The sequence below is a fragment of the Bombina bombina genome, chromosome 6 (genome assembly GCF_027579735.1).
Source record: "Bombina bombina isolate aBomBom1 chromosome 6, aBomBom1.pri, whole genome shotgun sequence".
Classification (NCBI taxonomy): Eukaryota; Metazoa; Chordata; class Amphibia; order Anura; family Bombinatoridae; genus Bombina; species Bombina bombina.
In genome coordinates this window covers 1,077,548,022-1,077,571,962 of record NC_069504.1, presented here as the reverse complement: position 1 = coordinate 1,077,571,962, position 23,941 = coordinate 1,077,548,022, and the positions used below count along the sequence as shown (strand labels likewise).

The window sequence follows — 23,941 nt, the reverse complement described above, 5'->3', positions numbered from 1 at the left end:
AGGGTTTCAGAGATGCCAAGATATTAAATCTAGTAGATTTTTAAAAAATGGAAAACTAGATTTATACCTACAGTGAACGAAGTCAAAAACTATCTCAAAAAGCAATACAGGGTAGAACAACTGGCCACAGATCTAAACTCAGAGGGCGAGATTGTAGCATTTTTTAGTAAATGGTCAAAATTCATTAAAAGCTTCTCGCCAACAGAAATAGAGGTCATGATAAGCCCATTTCAAAACTCGGAAATAGTTCTTCTGGGTATTTGGTAGAGTAGACCTGGCGCGGAGGGGGAGGGGAGGAAAAGGTTCAGCAATGTGGGGGTTGTGTCTCTTTCTTCCCCTTTTTTTTTTTCTTTTTTTTTCTTTCCTCTCTCTTTGTTTTGTTTTATTTTGCTGTCTTGATTCTCGTTCCTATATGCTCATTTTGATTAGGTTGAAATTAAGGTGTTGCGAAATTTTTTAAGCACCTTATACACTAGAACACACGATAAGAAATTATGCTATGTAACTAATTCAGCTGCTTTAGAATAGATTCACTCAGCATATACAGTAGATAATATTACTATGAAGTATTACAATATGCATTGAGTTATTTATTGTTTATGTATCAGATTATGGTTTACTGTTATATCTGTTTTGACGTTGATGTTGTTAAAAAACACCAATAAAAATTATATTTAAAAAAAAATTACATGCCCTGTTTAAAGCATGAAAGTTTTTTTTGGACCTGACTGTCCCTTATAACTTTTTTGTGCAATATTTTTTTAAATAATTTCTATTATATGGTGTTATTACTAATGTGAACTGTACTTTGTAATGTATTTTTGAAGTGTTTTATGCAATCTAGATTGCGCATTTCGCTCAACTTGTAATACTAGCGCTATTAAAAAGGAGTGCAAACTATTGCGAAAACCCTTGCAAAATTGTTTGCGCTCCACTTGTAATCTAGCCCTAAATATTGCATAAACATGATTTTCCATGCTTTCAGCTATTTAACTGCAAAAGGCTCCATTGCACTTATATTTACAGATATATATATATATATACTTATAAACACATGAATACATATGTACACACATATAAACACATGAATACATATGTACACACAAATATAAACACATAAATACATATGTACACACACATATAAACACATACATACATATGTACACACACATATAAACACATGAATACATATGTACACACACATATAAACACATGAATACATATGTACACACAAATATAAACACATAAATACATATGTACACACACATATAAACACATGAATACATATGTACACACACATATAAACACATACATACATATGTACACACACATATAAACACATACATACATATGTACACACACATATAAACACATACATATGTACACACACATATAAACACATACATAAGTACACACACATATAAACACATGAATACATATGTACACACACATATAAACACATAAATACATATGCACACACACATATAAACACATAAATACATATGTACACACACATATAAACACATGAATACATATGTACACACACATATAAACACATACATACATATGTACACACACATATAAACACATACATACATATGTACACACACATATAAACACATAAATACATATGTACACACACACACACATATATATATATATATATATATATATATATATATATATACTGTATATACACACACACACACATATCTAGACATGTATATGTATGTATCTCAATGTTAAAGCCATGTGCAGTAATTGTTTTTCACCTGACACCTCATATCTTTGAGCCCTTATAACTTTTACATTTTTAAAAAAATTATTTTTTTTATCAGATATGAGTGTAACTATAATTTTGATGTGTTTTGTGTAACTATTTTTTCTCACATAACAGTTAACTAGAGCTCTGAAGTCACGCTATCCCAAATCGCGATAAATTTGATTGGGCTCAGGAGAGCGCGTTAACTCAAACTATAATATTCATGCTACTTTCAACGCGTGCAAAAAGCCTTGATAAACCCCTAATCGCTTGCCCACAAAAGTTAGCACACTCCTTATCTAGCCCTAAAAAGGGAAAAATATTAGCGTACACTGTCCCTTTAACTTGCGGTAAACAGGCTTTCGCTTCTTGTTACGTGGAACCCTATGTGTACAATACCAGCAGCTCTTTACTTTGTATACAACAGACAGCCAAACAAAAGTTTAAATAACTGATTTGTATATATTACTAGCAACCACAGAGTAAAATATTCAATAATATTTCATTTACTCACTGCATTATTTACCATCAGTATTTCACTACCCGCTAATATTAAAATCTTTGAAGTGTTCTTACAAACGGCTTATTTTAAAGCGTCTCAGAATGGAAAACAGCTATTCAAGTCTATCATCCATTTTTCATAATTACAGTTTAGATTCAAACCATCATCATCCAGTAAAATGTATTTCTGTTAATCTTAACTCAAATCTTTTTACAAGTGGGCACACACACACCTGCTAAATAAGTATTTTATCAGAAAATTAAAAATGCATTTACAGTAAACAATCATTTTGGGTAAACGTAATTATTAATGATTTAAAGCCAATAGGATTTCAGTAGCTCTCATCCTATTTGAAGAATCAAATCAGCCAATAGGAATGCAAGGTACGCCATTTTGAAATGGCTACCTTGCATTCAACTTCTGTGTACGGACGCTCCGCACAGGATGTCTTCCAGGATAGCTCTGCGACGCTGGGATAAAGATAGAAGACGTCCCCGAGATGGATGAAGGTGTTGCTGCTTGGATGAAGACTTCTTGCCGCCTGGATGAAGATGGATGTCCGGACTTCAGGAACCATGAGCAGATTTTAAGGGACCGTTAGTGTTAGTTTTTTTTTTGGGGTGTTTTTTTATTTTTTTACATTAGGGATGGGCACTTGTAAAAGAGCTGAATGCCCTTTTAAGGGCAATGCCCATACAAATGCCTCTTTAGGGGCAATGGGTAGTTTAGGATTTTTTAGAGTTAGGTTTTTTTATTTTGGGGGGTTGGTTGGGTGGACTTTGTATTTTTTTTACAGGTAAAGGAGCTGTTTAACTTAGGGCAATGCCCTACAAAAGGCCCTTTTAAAGGCTATTGGTAGTTTATTGTAGGTTAGGCTGTGTTTTTTGGGGGGGGGCTATTTTATTTTTATAGGGATATTAGATTAGGTGTAATTGGTTTTATTTTTTATAATTTTGTTTATTATTTTTTGCAAGCTAACGCCTAGATTTAGAGTTCTGCGGCCAAAGGGGTGTGTTAGCTACGCTGGCTTTTTTCTGGCCGCACCTTTTAAATACCGCTGGTATTTAGAGTTCACAGAATGGCTGCGTTAGGCTCCAAAAAAGGAGCGTATAGCATATTTACCGCAACTTCTCGATACCAGCGGTGCTTACGGACGCGGCCAGCTTCAAAAACGTGCTCGTGCACGATTCCCCCATAGAAAACAATGGGGCAGTTTGAGCTGAAAAAAAACCTAACACCTGCAAAAAAGCAGCGTTCAGCTCCTAACGCAGCTCCATTGTTTTCTATGTGGAAACACTTCCTACGTCTGCACCTAACACTCTAACATGTACCCCGAGTCTAAACACCCCTAACCTTACACTTATTAACCCCTAATCTGCCGCCCCCGCTATCGCTGACCCCTGCATATTATTTTTAACCCCTAATCTGCCGCTCCGTACACCCCCGCCACCTACATTATCCCTATGTACCCCTAATCTGCTGCCCTAACATCACCGACCCCTATATTATATCTATTAACCCCTAATCTGCCGCCCCCAACGTCGTCTCCACCTAACTACACTTATTAACCCCTAATCTGCCGACCGGACCTGAGCGCTACTATAATAAATGTATTAACCCCTAATCCGCCTCACTCCCGCCTCAATAACCCTATAATAAATAGTATTAACCCCTAATCTGCCGACAGGAGCTCACTGCTACTCTAATAAATGTATTAACCCCTAAAGCTAAGTCTAACTTTAACCCTAACACCCCCCTAAATTAAATATAATTTAAATCTAACGAAATAAATTAACTCTTATTAAATAAATTATTCCTATTTAAAGCTAAATACTTACCTGTAAAATAAACCCTAATATAGCTACAATATAAATTATAATTATATTATAGCTATTTTAGGATTTATATTTAGTTTACAGGTAACTTTGTATTTATTTTAACCAGGTACAATAGCTATTAAATAGTTAAGAACTATTTAATAGCTAAAATAGTTAAAATAATTACAAAATTACCTGTAAAATAAATCCTAACCTAAGTTACAATTAAACCTAACACTACACTATCAATAAATAAATTAAATAAACTACCTACAATTATCTACAATTAAACCTAACACTACACTATCAATACATTAATTAAATACAATACCTACAAATAACTACAATTAAATAAACTAACTAAAGTACAAAAAATAAAAAAGAACTAAGTTACAAAAAATAATAAAATATTTACAAACATTAGAAAAATATTACAACAATTTTAAACTAATTACACCTACTCTAAGCCCCTAATAAAATAACAAAGACCCCCAAAATAAAAAAATGTGCTACCCTATTCTAAATTAAAAAAGTTCAAAGCTCTTTTACCTTACCAGCCCTGAACAGGGCCCTTTGCGGGGCATGCCCCAAAGAATTCAGCTCTTTTGCCTGTAAAAAAACACATACAATACCCCCCCCCCAACATTACAACCCACCACCCACATACCCCTAATCTAACCCAAACCTCCCTTAAATAAACCTAACACTCAGCCCCTGAAGATCTTCCTACCTTATCTTCACCTCACCGGGTATCACCGATCAGTCCTGGCTCCAAAATCTTCATCCAACCCAAGCGGGGGCTGGCGATCCATAATCCTGCGGCTGAAGTGGTCCAGAAGAGGCTCCAAAGTCTTCATCCTATCCAGGAAGAAGAGGCGATCCAGACCGGCAACCATCTTGATCCAAGCGGCATCTTCTATCTTCATCTGATGAGGAACGGCTCCATCGTGAAGACCTCCAGCGCAGATCAATCTTCTTCCGACGACATCCAACTGAAGAATGACGGTTCCTTTAAGGGACGTCATCCAAGATGGCGTCCCTCGAATTCCGATTGGCTGATAGGATTCTATCAGCCAATCGGAATTAAGGTAGGAAAATTCTGATTGGCTGATGGAATCAGCCAATCAGAATCAAGTTCAATCCGATTGGCTGATCCGATCAGCCAATCAGATTGAGCTCGCATTCTATTGGCTGTTCCGATCAGCCAATAGAATGCGAGCTCAATCTGATTGGCTGATCGGATCAGCCAATCGGATTGAACTTGATTCTGATTGGCTGATTCCATCAGCCAATCAGAATTTTCCTACCTTAATTCCGATTGGCTGATAGAATCCTATCAGCCAATCGGAATTTGAGGGACGCCATCTTGGATGACGTCCCTTAAAGGAACCGTCATTCTTCAGTTGGACGTCGTCGGAAGAAGATTGATCCGCGCTGGAGGTCTTCACGATGGAGCCGTTCCTCATCGGATGAAGATAGAAGATGCCGCTTGGATCAAGATGGTTGCCGGTCTGGATCGCCTCTTCTTCCCGGATAGGATGAAGACTATGGAGCCTCTTCTGGACCTCTTCAGCCGCAGGATTTTGGATCGCCAGCCCCCGCTTGGGTTGGATGAAGATTTTGGAGCCAGGACCGAACGGTGATACCCGGTGAGGTGAAGATAAGGTAGGAAGATCTTCAGAGGCTTAGTGTTAGGTTTATTTAAGGGGAGTTTGGGTTAGATTAAGGGTATGTGGGTGGTGGGTTGTAATGTTGGGGGGGGGTATTGTATGTGTTTTTTTACAGGCAAAAGAGCTGAATTTCTTGGGGCATGCCTGTGGTGACATTTTTATCACAGGGATATTGGAATATAGCTCACAGATTTTATAACTGGCAATTCACATAGCTGGTTTATTCAAGTAGTTCTTTTGTCTAGTGTCTGTCTAGAAAGACACACCCAATGGTCTTTTTGAGTGACATTTGATAAGCCACTCCCTTTTGAATTGGGGTATAAAATACCGTAACACCAGAGCCTCTGTCTCTCGCTATTTTATCCTGCTCCTGCTAAAAGATGGATGATGTTGGACACAGAGAATCTGGCTAAGTATTTCTGGGATAATATTCTGTGTAGCAGTATTGCACAATTGAGGTTAGTGTAGAAGAGTTGCCCTGTATTAATTAAATTTTGGACTGTTTATCTGTAAAATAGATTTATATATATATATATATATATATATATATATATATACCTGTAAATATTTATCTTATTATTAACATATATTGATTCCTAAATAAACTGTTTGGCAAATAGTGGAGGCCCTCTCATAGAGTTTATTTCACAATTTATCTGTGTTGGTTTTAGTGGTACCACCATAGAGATTTAGTATATTATATTTAGTAGAAAGTAAAGATATTTTAAATTAATAGATAACCACATTTTGGCGGCCATGAAGTTGTAGACGAAGACATATGCCATTTAGTTTTGCAGGAATCAAATGAATGTTGATTTATTTTAAATTTAACTGCAGTAAATGTAGATTTGGTGTTTTATAGCAAAGTTTTTGTATGTAGTACTTTATTTAAAAAGCGCAAATAGTGGTTGGTTTCAAAGGCCTGTTGTATGTTTCTCAAGAAAAGCATGGCTTTAAAAAAACCTGTATTTCTGGTCTGTATAAATTTGCATTTGCATAGGGGAAGGCCTGTTTTGTAGCCTGCTAAATCTTAAATAACCCCCACAGTGTTATCTATATGGCCCATGTGTATTTTCTGTCTCTTTGTGTTGAAAAGAGATTTAAAAAAAAGCATGTGATAAGAGGCAACCCTAAAAGGCTTAGAAATTATCATATGAGCCTACCTATGTTTGGCTTCAACTTAGAATACCAAGAGAAAAAAAAGCAAGTTTAATGATGGAAGTAAATTGGGAAGTTGATTATACTAGACTGTCCCTTTAACTCTTGTATTTTTCTTGTTTTTGGAAACTGGATACTTTTATTGTTGAGGCAGTTTTCTATCAGTTTTCTAATGAATTTTAGAGACATGTGTTGTGTTGGTCCCATCTAAATGTTTTTACAAACAAAAGCTTTACAGTACTATTTAATAGCTGACACAGTAAGGTTAAAGTGATTGAATATAATGTCCATTTTTATAAAGATTGTAATATTCTTGCACATTTTTATTTATTTCTTTTTACAAAGGATTCCTTTCTGTGAATGTGTTACACCCAGAGCTGTAGCTTGCCCTATACATAAATTTCATTCTGAATTGTATGGGAAATTGTGTAGAATTTAAAGTTAAGAAATTACAGTTAAATTTTGGGAAAATGCTAAGCCATAAGCAGTTTAAAGCATATTTTGTTTTTCCCTCCTTCTTCTTCCATTTCTTTGTTCAGATTTTTAATTAAGTTTGTATGGAATACAAAAGGTGTAACCTTTGTTTTGGGTAACAACGTTAAAAATTTGCATTTCCTGTGTTTGGAGCAGATCCTGGAACCAAAACTACAGTTGAAATTAGCATTTAGAAGTTCTATAGAATCTTCCTGTACTTAAAATATTTTTATAAATTTTCCTCAAATTTGGGAAAATATCAGTAAAAAGGATTCCTTGCTTTGCTTTGTTCATTTATTTTATTTAGGTTAGTATTATTGATGGTTTACACCTTTTAAAAGAGAACAATATTTTTTTTTTTAATTTTGTTCTGCTTAATTTCTGTTTAGTCTGGTGTTTCATTGCCCTATAGAGATGATAATTCCATGCATTTGGGGCAGTTAAAATAGTCTGGCAAACTATGCTGTGAGAGACACACTATTCTAAGTCTGTTCCCCAGATTTAAAATAAAGAATAATGAGCAGTGGTTAGAAAAAACTTAACTATATTACCACCTCTGCTGGAATGCTGACCTGCTTATAAACAGATCTAATTACTACCCCTTCTACATGGCTTAACTGCTATGTCCTTTGTTGTGTAAAATTAGCATCTCAATGGTATCTTGTACATCCTGTGTTAACATTTAAAAAAAAAACTACTATGCTGTGAGAGACACACTATTCTAGTATATATATATATATATATATATATTTTTTTTTATTTTTTTTATTATTTTAGTTCTAACGGCTATCTGTTAAAAATGTCTGGAAAAAACTATATTTCACAGGAAATCTGTGATTACTTTAACAATTACATTCATAAATATAATGGTCCATTCCTCATCCCAGAAGCTAAAAACAACAAGTGTGAAAGTGTTTTAGATATACTAACACAGGTATTAACTCTTAAAAAGATGAATAATAATAAAAGAAAATGTATGATAGCGCAGGCAGTGATTTCAACAATAAAGAGATTAACTGACATTATTGGAGACCGTACAGAGCAAAATAAAGACCTTAAATTAAAGTTAGATAACACACAGACTGACAGAGATTGTATTAAGCTTTCTGCTTTAACTAACACCATACAGATCAGTAAATTACAACGTAAATTAAAATTAACAGAACACATCAGTAACGAATACTCAAACAAAATTACTGAGTTACAGATGAAAATTGAACAAAAAGAAAAAATAATTAGTGATATTTCTGGGAACAATGCAGATAGTGATAACTTACTGCCACAAAGGAAAGAGCCAAAACAAGTAGTAAAACAAGATAAAATGCAAATGGACCCCACTAAAAACCCAAGTTCTGTTCCAATTGCCCCTGTCATAATTTCTGAGAATTTTAACAACCTGAAAGTTCCTACAGGTTTTTCAAATCAGACTAGGCCAATGACTGTAGCAGATAAAGACATTTTTAAGAAATGGTGGGGCACAATCCCCACAAACAGCTTTAATAACTTTTCACATTGGTTTCACAAGGGAACTGAAAAAGCCATAAAATTAGGTATGAGCATGCCGGAATGGACAGAATTGCTTCAAGATGCCATGGGCCCCTATGCCAACAGGTTATTAGGATTTAATTCAAGTATATGTGATCAGGCTGGCAGGATAGCTAAAACCTTTTTCAATTTTACTAGTCTAGAAAAAGAGATTAGTGAAATTACCATGAGACCACTAGATGGGCCATTTGAAGTAGCAAAAAGAGTTTTATTCTGGTGTGTGCTGCGCCAGCCACAGACCCAAATGGTCTGGGGGTCACCAGCTCACATACAGAGGGTACTTGAAGCTCTCCCCAGAAAATGTCAGGAGTTTGTAAAGCTGTATGATCCAAACTCCACAAACCTACATATGGTGCTCACTAGAGCTGAGAAGTGGTGGAATTATCACCCATACACCATTAAGGCAAATTCTGCAGTGAAGCAGTCAATGGAGAATAATCTGAATATTCACAGGCAGGAATCAGAGAGGGGTAATAGAATGAATGTTTGTGGATATCAGAATAGTAGAGCATCAAATACAGGAAACTGGAGAGACAGGAATTTAAATGGCGATATTAACAAAGGAGAAAATTGGAGGCTGAGGTCAAATGAGATAAACAATAAGGCCAACTTAAGTTATTGGGAACTCAAACAAAAAAACAGGAGAATGAGAGATCAAATTGGGTTTCTAAAGAAGCAACTGACAGAGCTGGAGGGCTCAAATTAAATAATTCATTTTTTGTTTATAAGCATATTTGTTTGCAGTACATTTGTATTGTGTAATGTGTACTTTAGTGTTAAGTTCAATTAATAATTTTAAGTGTTTTTCATTATTAAGTTTTAAATGCCAATATTAAGAATGTATAGTTAATTGATGCATTCTCTTTCTAAAAAACAATAACAGATACCTCCATTGTGATTAGTTTTGGGAGGCCAGATGCAATACCATTTCTATGTAAACTGTCTGAAGTCTTATCTTGCAGGAAGAAAACCAATGAAGATAGAAGGCTTCTCACCTTTCCTTCCAGTTGTTCCCCAATAACACATATTATAGATTGTTGTTTTTCAGGTGTCTTCAGGACTGATCTTACCATGAAGCTATGATGGTGGCATTGGACAAATTAAATAAGTATAATGTATCACAATGGAGATGTAAAATGGTGCATTAGGCCAAAATATATATATATATATATATATATATGCAACATAAGTTAAGTAAGGGTGCGAGTGGGATGATGCAATAACAGAGGCACTTTCCAACTTAAAGGGACACTCAGGTTAAATTAAATTTTCATGATTCAGATACAGCATGTCATTTTAAACAACTTTCCAATTTACTTCCATTAAAACAAATGTGCACAGTCTTTTATATTTACATTTTTTGAGTCACCAGATCCTACTGAGCATGTGCAAGAATTCACAGACTATACGTATATGCATTTGTGATTGGCTGATTGCTATCACATGGTACAAGGGGAGTGGAAATATACATAACTTTGAAATTTGTTATAAAAAAAATCTACTACTCATTTGAAGTTCAGACTAAGTGCTATTGCATTGTCTTGTTATCTTGCATTTGTTGATTATGCAAATCTAATGTGTTGACTGGTCCTTTAAAGGTAATATAACTGTGAATGTGGTTTCTACTGCAAATGGAGTGTTGTAGTGTGAAGTAAATATATGCCTGGTTTTAATGTTTTTTCATTCCTTTGAGGGTCTTGGAAAAAACAAAGTGGTTCAAAGAGAGAGATTTGGTAAAGCAAAAGCAAGGACCAGATGCCAAAAGCAAGGACCAGATGCCAAAAGATGACAACAAAGAACTTCAGTGAACCATTATAACTTTTGTTTTACAGGCACAATTCACACTTTCTTAATAAAGATTTTACTACACGCATACCCATCTAGTGTACCCACACTCACACACTCATACATGAACTTTTCCCAATATTTAAGACCATTGTATAAATGTTGCTAATGGGGTTTAGCATAGGATTTTGTTTTTCTATGTATAATTTTAAATTAATTTTTCTAATGAATTGTATAAAGTTAGATTAGGAATTGACAGTCCTAGGAAAGTACAGAAGAGCTCATATCGCCGAGGGAATGATTCCGAAGGGATGGTGGGAGAATTTCTCCTGTAAGGTTTTCGCTCCCACTGTGTTCTTCTGTACTAGTGGGTATAACTAGAAAACGGGGCAACATAGGAGAAGAAAAAGTGAGGGAATGTGGTGACATTTTTATCACAGGGATATTGGAATATAGCTCACATATTTTATAATTGGCAATTCACATAGCTGGTTTATTCAAGTAGTTCTTTTGTCTAGTGTCTGTCTAGAAAGACACACCCAATGGTCTTTTTGAGTGACATTTGATAAGCCACTCCCTTTTGAATTGGGTTATAAAATACTGTAACACCAGAGCCTCTGTCTCTCGCTATTTTATCCTGCTCCTGCTAAAAGATGGATGATGTTGGACACAGAGAATCTGGCTAAGTATTTCTGGGATAATATTCTGTGTAGCAGTATTGCACAATTGGGGTTAGTGTACAAGAGTTGCCCTGTATTAATTAAATTTTGGACTGTTTATCTGTAAAATAGATTTATATATATATATATATATACCTGTAAATATTTATCTTATTATTAACATATATTGATTCCTAAATAAACTGTTTGGCAAATAGTGGAGGCCCTCTCATAGAGTTTATTTCACAATTTATCTGTGTTGGTTTTAGTGGTACCACCATAGAGATTTAGTATATTATATTTAGTAGAAAGTAAAGATATTTTAAATTAATAGATAACCACAATGCCCCGCAAAGGGCCCTGTTCAGGGCTGGTAAGGTAAAAGAGCTTTGAACTTTTTTAATTTAGAATAGGGTAGGGCATTTTTTTATTTTGGGGGGCTTTGTAATTTTATTAGGGGGCTTAGAGTAGGTGTAATTAGTTTAAAATTGTTGTAATATTTTTCTAATGTTTGTAAATATTTTATTATTTTTTGTAACTTAGTTCTTTTTTATTTTTTGTACTTTAGTTAGTTTATTTAATTGTAGTTATTTGTAGGTATTGTATTTAATTAATGTATTGATAGTGTAGTGTTAGGTTTAATTGTAGGTAATTGTAGGTATTTTATTTAATTTATTTATTGATAGTGTAGTGTTAGGTTTAATTGTAACTTAGGTTAGGATTTATTTTACAGGTCATTTTGTAATTATTTTAACTATTTTATCTATTAAATAGTTCTTAACTATTTAATAGCTATTGTACCTGGTTAAAATAAATACAAAGTTACCCGTAAAATAAATATAAATCCTAAAATAGCTATAATATAATTATAATTTATATTGTAGCTATATTAGGGTTTATTTTACAGGTAAGTATTTAGCTTTAAATAGGAATAATTTATTTAATAATAGTTAATTTATTTCGTTAGATTTAAATTATATTTAATTTAGGGGGGTGTTAGGGTTAGGGTTAGACTTAGCTTTAGGGGTTAATCCATTATTACAGTAGCGGCGAGATTCGGTCGGCAGATTAGGGGTTAATAATTGAAGTTAGGTGTCGGCGATGTTAGGGAGGGCAGATTAGGGGTTAATACTATTTATTATAGGGTTATTGAGGCGGGAGTGAGGCGGATTAGGGGTTAATAACTTTATTATAGTAGCGGTGCGGTCCGCTCGGCAGATTAGGGGTTAATAAGTGTAGGCAGGTGGAGGCGACGTTGAGGGGGGCAGATTAGGGGTTAATAAATATAATATAGGGGTCGGCGGTGTTAGGGGCAGCAGATTAGGGGTACATAGGGATAATGTAGGTAGCGGCGGTTTACGGAGCGGCAGATTAGGGGTTAATTATTGTAGGTAGCTGGCGGTGACGTTGTGGGGGGCAGGTTAGGGGTTAATAAATATAATATAGGGGTCGGCGGTGTTAGGGGCAGCAGATTAGGGGTACATAAGTATAACGTAGGTGGCGGTCGGCAGATTAGGGGTTAAAAAAAATTGAAGTGGCGGCGATGTGGGGGGACCTCGGTTTAGGGGTACATAGGTAGTTTATGGGTGTTAGTGTACTTTAGAGCACAGTAGTTAAGAGCTTTATAAACCGGCGTTAGCCCATAAAGCTCTTAACTACTGACTTTTTTCTGCGGCTGGAGTTTTGTCGTTAGATTTCTAACGCTCACTTCAGCCACGACTCTAAATACCGGAGTTAGAAAGATCCCATTGAAAAGATAGGATACATAATTGACGTAAGGTGATCTGCGGTATGGAAAAGTAGCGGCTGAAAAGTGAGCGTTAGACCCTTTAATGACTGACTCCAAATACCAGAGGGCGGTAAAAACCAGCGTTAGGAGCCTCTAACGCTGGTTTTGACGGCTACCGCCCAACTCTAAATCTAGGCCTAAGTGTTTTCTATTTTTCGTAATTTAGTGTTTATTATTTTTTAGATGTTTTTATTTTTTCATAGTGTTTTAATTGGTAGTATTTTTTAATTTATTAGAATAGTTATGTTAGGTTAATTTATAGTTTAATGTTAGGTTTATTTTTATTTCACAGGTAAGTTTTTATTTATTTAAATATAGTTATATTGTAATTTTAATTTAAAGTTAGGGGGTGTTAGCTTTAGGTGTTAATAGTTTAATTTAGTGTTTTGCGATGTGGGGGGCAGGCGGTCTAGGGGTTAATAGGTTTAGTTTAGTAGTTACGATGTGGTGGGCTGGAGGTTTTGGGGTTAATACTTTATTGTAGTGTTGGCGATGTGGGAGGCCGGCAGTTTCGAGGTTAATACATTTATTTAGGTGTCGGCGATGTCAGGGAGCGGCGGTTTAGGGGTTAATATATTTAAAAAGTGTTGGTGATGTGGGTGGGCGGCAGATTAGGGGTTAATAACTTTATTTAATAGTTGCGATGTGGGTGGGCAGCAGATTAGGGGTTAATAGGTTTAATATAGTGTTTGCGATGCGGGAGGGTGGCGGTTTAGGGGTTAATAGGTAGTTTATGGGTGTTCGTGTACTTTGTAACACTTTAGTTATGAGTTTTGTGAAACAGTTTTGTTACACAAAATCCATAACTACTGCTCTCAGATGGCGGTATGGATCGTGTCGGTATAGGCTGTAACGCAAGCATTTTAGCCGGACCGCACAACTATGAAAATCCCACACAAAATTTTTTGGAGTGCGGAATGGTATAGCTATACTGACACGACTCGTAATATGCTTTCCTGGCCACTCTAGCATAATGGCCAATGAGTACACAACAAGTTATTTTCTCTATATTTTGTGCGTAGTGGAGGATTTTAAATTCACCTTATACCTCCCCCTAATTTTAAATGTTGTTGTATTTTGCCCCGAAATCAACTTCACCCAGCAGTGATTCAAACCTTCACCCAGCTGATGAGTAGCAAAAACCAAGAAACAGTCTGTCCTGGGATGGTTATAAATCACCGCACTAACCCTAGCTGTGTGAACAGCGATGCTTTAGCGTAAAGGGAATTTGCTGAAAAGCAGACTTGAAGTAAAAAGGTGTGTCATTGTGAACCTAATTTGCATATATTACCCAGAATCCTTTGCTGCATTGGAATCAATGTAATTCAGAGGTTTTCTGTGGGAAAAACAAGCCTTCCTCCCCCTAATTTTAAATGTTGTTGTATTCTATGTATTTATAAATAGATATTCCTATATAAATCTGTATATATATGTATAGATATATATTTTACCAAAATATATAAAATATGTATTTATGAATAAACAGAACATATTCTGCTATGTAAAGAACATTGGAATGTGAAATATTTCATGTCGGGTTAGCGCACTTGAGAAAACACGACTTTGCGCGACTTATTGGATGTTAATTCTTCCCTCACTTTTCACGCTCCATTGATGTCTATGGGGGAATACGTTAACGCGGTCGCAATATTCCAAGTTTGGCTTTTTGCGCGCTTTGGGTTAGCTCTCATGCAAAAACCTTTTACTTTCAACTTGAAAGACGTGCACTACCTGACGCACACAAAAAGCCTCCGTCCAGCGGAGTTAACGTGCGAGCAGGAGTACAAACTATAGCTCCAAAATCTTGTTGGCATTTTCTCTGATTTAGTGTAATTAACAAGGTAATACTCTCTACCCTTCAATTACTACAATTACTAAATAAATATCTTAAGAAATTTGTACTAGGGCATCTTTTATCGCACAGACAATTATTTAAAATACACATGGTATAATAATATCCATCTATAAATGATCCTTACATGTCTTAAGTTTGCTTCTTGCTCTGTAATAAATGGTGGCTGCTTTTCAGCTAAAGCTTTAAGTTCACCCTGGTTAAGAAAAAGAACATTATTAGTTAAAATATAGTTTTATTTGCATGGCTGCAAGAAAATCCAAACACTGCAAAGTTTGCTAACAAAATCACATTTAAACCTTTTTGTTACTGATTCATACTATGTATATATAAAAATCAATTTGATGTTTCATTAAAGGGACAATAATTACCAAAAATATTATTTTTCAAAAAGATAGATAACCCCTTTATTACCCATTCCCCAGTTTTGCATAACCAACACTGTTATATTAATACACTTTGTACATCTGTGATTACCTTGTATCTAAACCTCTGCAGACTGCCTCCTAATCTCAGTTTGACAGACTTACATCTTAGCCAATCACTGCTTACTCATAAAAAAAGTCCATGGGAGTGAGCACAATGTTATCTATATGGCCCCCATTAACAAACAGTACAAGTTATTAGCTATTCACAGCCAGACTGTGAGCTAAGTGGTGGACTGCAGTCTTAGAAATCAGTTTATAAGTCTACCTAGGTTTAGCATTAAACAAAAATACCAAGAGAAATAAGCAAATTTAATGATAAAAGTAAATTGGAAAGTTGTTTAAAATGACATGCCCTATCTGAATCACAAAAGTTAAATTTGGACTTTACTGTCCGTTTAACTAGTAGAGATGTGCATTTGTTTTGTAATAAAACAAATATCCGAATGAATGCACAAAGAAAATGAAAGAAAAATAAAAAAAATACTGGCGAAAATTGTCAGTATTTGTTTCCTTATTTTTTTTTAAGGGGTTAATACCTTAATGCGCTCTGGAGAGCGCACTAATCTGATCCTCTCACTAAAGTTAGTGCAGGTTTTGGAAACGAGAGCGTTAAACCTGAAGTTATAGCGGCTTGGGCTCTGTCAATAAGATCGGGTTAGGGCACTCTTCAGAGCGCATTAAGGCAAGGTAAACTTTTCACCTGTATCTTAAAAACATTTATATATTTTGTTTTTGGCAAAAATGAATGTAACATTCAGTATTCAATTTGTTTTAAACAAAATGAATACTAAATAGTGCAGACACCTAATATTCAGGAAAAGGAATTTCCCTGAATATTCAGAACAAAAATGTTGTCCAAAACGAAAATGTCTTAGCTTCACATATCTATTAATTAGAACTGCACGGCATCAGCAAGCAGTAAATGCAGTTTTGGACTTTTTTGCAAATATATTTCTGTGCTGCCCATTTTCCTAAGTTTGGCGCTGGAAAGAGCTGATTTCCATAGACTGTTACCATTTTTGGGATCCGGTTAACAAACAATGAATTGCACAGGTATATATATTTATATCACGTTCAGCAGGATCTGAATTCAGATTAAGTACATAATACAAACAATAATAACGTAATAGTACATATGTAAATAATAGTAAATATTTCATTTGTAGATGCTGAGGCTTATTCATAAATAATTACAAAGTGTTTAAAGAGACATACAGCTTATGGCCTCTATTTAACAACGACCAGATGGACAAGGACAGACATCTCTGCCCCTGTCCGGCCAGCACTGTGGCTAGCGGGCAGCAATACGCTTCCTGCATTTATCATTGTACAAACCCTGCTTGTGCAACACCGCTGCCTGGCTGTCAGTCACCCTGGTCATAGTCCCGGGGGATTGAGAAATGCCACTTTAGAGTTTGGGTAGTAGGTTAAAAAGCAGCGTCTTCATAAGTGACACTTACAGACAGGGGTTGCTATAACAACACATAAATGTTTAAAGAGAGAGTAAAGTCAACATTAAACTTTTATAAAAAAATAAAATCTACTTCAATTATCAAATTTGCTCCATTTTCTTGGTATCTTAGGTTGAAAAACATAACTAGGTTGCCTCAGGAGCAGCAATGCACTACTGGGAGCTAGCTGCTTATTGGTGGCTGCACATACAATGGCTTTTGTCATTAGCTCCCTAAAGTGCATTGCTGCTCCTTCAACAAAGGATGTGAAAAAAAGAATTGAGCAAATTAGATAATAGAAGTAAATTTGGAAAGCTGTTTAAATTGTATGCTCTACTTGGATTATAAATCATGTCCCTTTAAGGGGACATGACGCACAATTTTTTTGTTTCATGATTCAGATAGAGACTAGAATTTTAAACAACACCAAATTTGTTTCATTCTCTTGGCATTCTTTGTTGAAGAAACAGCAATGCACATGTGTGAGCCAATAACATGAGGCTTATATGTTCAGCCACCAATCAGCTGCTCCTGAGCCTACCTAGGTATACTTTTTAACAAAGAATATCAATGGAATTAAACATATTAGTTTAATGTCCCTTTAACATCAAGAATGTTTTTTCATGGGAAAATGTATTTTACAAACGTTCTTTCCTAAACAAACAAGAAAATCCCATGTTACACTCACTTTTTGTTGCCTTTTATAGTTCCTTTCCTTTTTTGTTTTCAGGAGTTTCTTCCTTGGCTTCACCTACCAGTGCAAGAGAGAATAATGTGATTAATAAAAATGAATCTATTCAAAAGTCCTCTCAAATACACTTGAATTATGCGCACTCACTTTTCAAAATCATGCAAAGCATCATAAACTGAAGACATAAATTGCCACACGACACTTATATGCAAAACATCTACAGAGCGGAGAGAAAATGCCTGCTTGGGTTCGCCAGGCTCGCAATCCACCAGTCTGTTGATATATTCTTAAAAAGGAGGCCGACAAGTGGCGATGTGTCTCCCATAGGATATAAAAGGGATTGCGGCTTCTGCAAAACTCTGCTGACATCGCCACTCATTGACACTGTCAGTGGAGAGGGGCTGGGTGCTATTTTTGAAATGTTCCTACACAGAACAGACAGTGCTCTCCTCTTCTGATCTTCCATCACCGAAGTCCTCTTTATGTGGTCATCGCTGCACATTAAAGTTTGAATGCAAGGTTCCCATTAATATTTATTCAAATTAGCTCAAATAATTTAAGTTTTTTTCTATTTGGATTTAAAAATCAGTCAACAGGAATGCAAGAGCAGCCCCAAATTACCTCAGTGTTGGGCGGTAACCACACAAGTGGACGCTGGCAACAGAAGATCCGAAGATGAGAAGATAAGAAGATCAGATGATGGATGAAGACTGGTCAGGTGGACATACCCAGCGGAACACTGCCATGGCTGAAGAGGGAAGAAGGACCACCGCCATGGATGAAGACAGAAGAGGAGCACCACCTTGGAGTAGTGTCTGCCCACTTAGGAGCCGGATTCAAGTTGGGTGAGTACCATCTTTGGGGTTTAGCATTAGGCTTTTTTTTGGGTGGGTGATTTTTGTAGAATAGCTTTTTTTATGCAAAAGAACTATAATCACTTTAGGGCAATGCCCTGCCAAATGCCCTTATCAGAGCAACTTTTTTTTTTGGATAGAGTTTTTTAAATGCAAAAGAGCTAAAATCACTTTAGGGCAGTGCCTTATCAGGGCAACTTTTTAGTTTAGGCTTTTTAAGATTGGCTTTTTATTGGGGGTGGGGGTTACTTTGGTTTTAAAATAGGGATTTTTCTTTCCAAGTAAAAGAGCTAAATCACTTTAGATCACTAGTATTTATACCTGTTCTCAGGCCTCCCCAACAGCCCAGATTTTCTGGATTACCTAGGATGAGAGCAGGTAAAATAACCATGTTTACTAATTATCTGATTATTTCACCTGTGCTCTAGTTCAGATATCCACAAAACGTGGCCTGTTAGGGAGGTCTGAGGACAGATTTGAAAACCAGTGATTTAAGGCAATGCCCTACAAAGGTTAGGGGGATAATGCGGTGGGGTATTGGAGGTATAGGGGTTAGTAAAGTAAGGGTGTTTGCTGTGGGCTTGTGGAGGTGTAAGGGTAAATAGATATATTTACTAGGCACAGTGCTATATTTCAAAGAGATCTTTTACTATACATTGTCAGTGTATATAATCGCCAGCATCGCCATCCATTGAGATGTATAGTAAACCGCCTCTCAGTGATGGTGCCTTTAAACAATGATGTCGGCAGACTGTAATATTTCTCCGGCTTGCACGACATTGCTTGATTTTAACTTGATCTTCCCTAGACTCGAAAATCAAGCAATACGCATCCATTCACTTAAAGGACACCTTAAAACATACTAGTACAAATTTTTAGCACGCATTTTGAAAATCTGTGGCTTATCCTTTTAATCTACCGGTTATGTTTCATCTACTGGAAGAAAAACCCCATTATAGAATAATTTATTGTGAGTATAGAATGTACATACCTGCGAAGCCAACTGCATGAGGTGAGCAGGAGGCCCATTGGAGTCAGTACTGTCAGATCCATTGGTGCTGAAAAGAATAAATAGAGAAGAGTACAATGGGCTCTTCATTTGAGTTGTATTTACAAGTTATCTCTGGCTGTATAACGGTTCTTGTAATTTGTGGTTTATTGTCAGTCAATCTTAAAAACACTAGCGCTATTTACAAGCTCAATACAGAGTGTTAATGTGTGACATCATGACATGCAATTGTCATAATATAAAAGGACAACTGATATTGCTGAAAAGAGGGTACCTAAACTAATAGGGGATTACATAAAAAGGCAGTGAGGAGGTTGTGCCATTTTTAATTTTTGTCTTCACTCAGAGAAACCATCTATATTTACGCTTTCTTATTAGTCTCTCAGACTGATTAATGATACATAGCAATACTCTATAACAGCATATCTATTCAACACCATCATATAGATGTAGAGAGTACATGCGATAAGATTTCATCCACAATAATAGTGGGATAATTAGCATTTCACTGAGTTTGCAAAAATTAAATCTGATAATTCAATGACCATGGATCTCCATACATCCTAGGCCAATTTTATAACACATCACCTCCCCTACCTAATAGTATACACCTGATGACATTTCCCCTCTTCAGTTGTGTTTCCTTGTAGTTTTAATCTTTTACATTTTTAATACATATATATATATATTTCCACAGCATAATAATAATTTTAAAATTGTTTTATGTCTATTAAAGGGGCATAATACGCATATGCAAAATCACTTGAAACTGATGCAGTATAATTGTAAAAAGCTGACAGGAAAATATCACCTGAGCATCTCTATGTAAAAAAAGAAGATATTTTACCTCACAATTTCCTCAGCTCAGCAGAGTAAGTTCTGTGTAAAAAGTTATATTTAGCTGCTGCCCAGCTGCAGGTAAAAAAAAAAGAAGAAGAAATGAACAGCAGCCAATCAGCATCAACAGTGCTGAGGTCATGAACTCGTTTACTGTGATCTCATGAGATTTGACTTAACTCTCATGAGATTTCATAGTAAACTTCCTTAAACTGAATAGGGAAATAAGATGAGTGTGCACGTAAGCTCACTCCCTTAGCTGTCCCGGGAGAAACATACTGATTTGCTGCTTAGAAGTCCTTTACAATGGGATGTGGCTACTGAGGAACTTTTGAGGTAAAATAGCTTTCTTTTTTTACATAGAGATATTCAGGTGATATTTTCTAGTCAGCTTTTTACAGCTATGCTGCATCACTTTCAAGTGTTTCAACATTTGGGTATCATGGCCCTTTAATGGCAGAGTTTGTTTTTTGGTAATTTTGATTTGGTTTTATATTTTTTTTTACGTTTGATTACTTCCCAGATCATTACAGATGAACCATTTGAAAGTTTGTGGCGCCCCTAGAGTTGAGGCATTTTTTTGTTTCAAGTTTGAGTACAAATACCATTATTTAATGTTATAAAGATCAATTTAAATTGTTTATATACAAACAATAAGCGTATACAGTAATTAAATAAATGAATTGTTAAGGGAAATTAAGGCAAAAATATGTTATTTAAAGAATTTACATCATCATAAAACATTCCAAAGATATATTACAAAAAACCTTTAAGATATTTTCAGCTTTTGTGTCTTAACTTGTAGGCTATCCACATCAGTTATTAATAGTAACTGTCTTAGGAGCTCCTCCCATTTGTTATTTTGTATGTTTTTTTTTGTTGGTCCACCACCTACCCATTTCTTTGGCTTCTCTTCAAGACCCCATTTTTAACAACTGCTTGACAGCAGAATATCCCGTCAGAACGATGACTGGTCCTGCTTTTCAGCTATTGTTTTCCGATTGTGGCCTCAAACCTTTATTTGCAAACCAAGACTGCCTTTGTTAACAGATAAGTACTTAGTAAAAAAAATAATTACTGTGCTTTTCCCTGTTTTCTGGCCCATTTTGGATTACTGTGTGCCCCAAACTCCCTCTCTCTTGTGTTCGCACTGCTTATACTTCATCTTTAAAAGAGCTGATCTCTTGTCGCTTGGCTCCATCCCAGCTGGCTGGACTTATGGAACTACTAGCCGGCTGGGCTACCCTGGAATCCCGCTGAACTTTACCCTAGGTGGCTCCAGAGGCCCTTTGTCCCAGAGCTCAGCTCTTTTGGGGATTTGTTGTGCCTTTGGTGGACAAGGGTTGGGTTGATTGCCGATGGGGAGCTCACCCGGGAACCAGGGATTTTGGACACCCCCAGTAACAAATCATGCCATTTTTTGGACTGTGGCGTTTTGGACAGATGGCTTTCCAACGACACCCTGGAAGGGCCGCTGCGCCCCCGGGATCACCTAAAACCATGGCTCCTATGGAGGCGCAAGCCTGTCTGGAGGGGCAAGAATGGCAAGATCAGATAAAGCTGTGTGGTTTTTACAGTAAAGTCTGTTCGTGTTTCACCTTAATACTGGTCTTGTCTGGTTATTAGGGTGGGCTCTTACTAAAATCACTTTCTCCGATCTATAGCTACAAGTTCCAGGTACAAGAAGTACCCTTTTGGTGGAGCTACCCAGTCGGGGTAGCCTGAGTCTGTCACAACTGGTTGGCAGCGGTGGGATGCTTCCTTCTACCTGGAACATCCAAACCACTACCAGGTTCACTTCGGATAGAGCAGCAGTACTCTGGATTTAAAAGGAGTACCCTTAAGAATTTGCTTGAAGTTTGTGGACAAGTGGCCAGCAACAAATCCAAGGCAGCGATCATCAGCAAGCTGATGGAAGGCTATCGAGCCAGCGATCAGACCATTGAGCCCGGCAGTAGCCGGGGCAGTGACCGGGCCAGCAAGCCTTCAATTGGGGGGACTGATATGTCCGAGGTTCAGAGGGAGATCCAGTGGCGGCTGGCACTCTATGGAACTACCCAACCCAGTGGATCATCACGCAGATTATTGAGGACACTACACGACTCAAGATGCTAGAGGTCCAGAAACCTATGGGGGGAGCTGTGCCGGCCAACCTGTGGCCTACTACCCCTAAGAAGAAGCTACCCCATGAAGCTTTCTGTGCCTTTAAAGATGGCGAAGAGGAGATTGATCAATACCTGCAGGTATTAGAGACTCAATGCTAGCTGCACGGCGTCGCTGATGCCAACTGGGTTACCCTCCTGATTGGGAAGCTGTCAGGGAGAGCCTTGGATGCCTTTGAGGCTATTCCCCTGGAAGACAAACAAAACTATGAGCGGGTGAAGGAGCGCATCTTGGCGAGGTATGCCATCACCCCTGAGGCTCACTGTCTGAATTTCCGGAGGCTCTTTACTGAGTGGACCCACCAATTCACCCGCCCCCTGGACTATTGGTTTTCGGGTTGCCAAGTGACCACCCTGGCCCAAGCCACCCAGCTCATCCTTATGGAAAATTTTTGTGACCACTCCCCGCCGGAGGTAAGAGAATGGGTCAGGGATCGGAAACCGGAGACAGTGGATCAAGCTGCCATCCTAGCAGACCGATTCCTGGATGCCTGATGCCTGGTTCGCCCCAAACCCCGCCCGACAGCCCGCTCCACTCCTACACCTCCTTGGCCTCCAGTGACCCACCGGCACCCCCCTGCTTCACTGGCTCCACTCTGCTTATCTGGGTCCAGTCCGCACCGGAAGACAGGAATCCGGTGCTACAGGTGCGATCAAGTGGGCCATGTACGGTCCAATTGCCCCAAGAATGCACCCCATCCCACCCCAACTGGACCAAAGCCCCAGCTGGGGTCCCCAGAGGGGCAGCTAACTGTTTTGAGTCAGCAAGCCCAGCGGTCACCAAAGAAGAATTTGGGGATCTGCATTAGGTAGACCAAGTGCAGGCGGCAGCTGGCGACAATCGGCTGCACCATCGCCAGCCGGTATGGATCAATGGCTGTCCGGCCCAAAGACTTCGGGACAGCGGAGCCACCATTACTCTTGTCCAGCCACACCTAGTCACCAGTTCGGACCAGATGAGGAAATCTATTACAGTTCGTGTGGCTGGGTGTAAGGTGCTCCGGATCCCTACAGCACCTGGATTGGGGTGCCGGCTCCCGTGCTGTTAAAGTGGGAGTCACGGCCCACTTGACGGCAGAAGTCTTATTGGGAAATGACTTGGGATATCTTGCATCCTCCTTCATTATGGATACTTGCCCAGTCACCATTCGCCAACAAGCCAGGATCCAAGCTGCCGCACTCGACCCTGGGACTCAGGTGAAAAATATATAGTGATTAACGCCAGATGGGAGAACGCACAAGCTCACTAAGGAATGAACGATTGCCTAACAAAATGGTTTTAGATAAAGAAAAAAGTGAGTAGAAGGAGCGCCACACAGAGGAGGCTAAAGTGTGCTAGTGAAATATGTTAGTTATGTCTTAGGTAATATCTCTAAGAGTTATTTAGAGGCAAAAGGTTATGTGATAAAAGTTAATAAAGATACTTATGCTTCAGATGTTACTGCGTGCTACAGAGTGTTTAATACATCTAAAGGCAAAGTTAAATGTAGTAAGTG

The 23,941-nt window shown here is 37.4% G+C and overlaps 1 protein-coding gene across 1 annotated transcript in view; it reads right to left on the bottom strand.

Moving 5' to 3' along the window:
- Positions 1-23,941, bottom strand: part of AGBL3 (AGBL carboxypeptidase 3) — a 323,892-nt gene that overhangs the window by 40,463 nt on the left and 259,488 nt on the right. The window contains exons 11-13 of the mRNA XM_053719686.1: positions 19,429-19,495; positions 17,581-17,643; positions 15,141-15,209 (exon numbers count right to left, since the gene is read on the bottom strand). Of these exons, the coding sequence (XP_053575661.1) occupies positions 15,141-15,209; positions 17,581-17,643; positions 19,429-19,495 (199 nt within the window). The remainder of the gene's footprint in view (positions 1-15,140; positions 15,210-17,580; positions 17,644-19,428; positions 19,496-23,941) is intronic.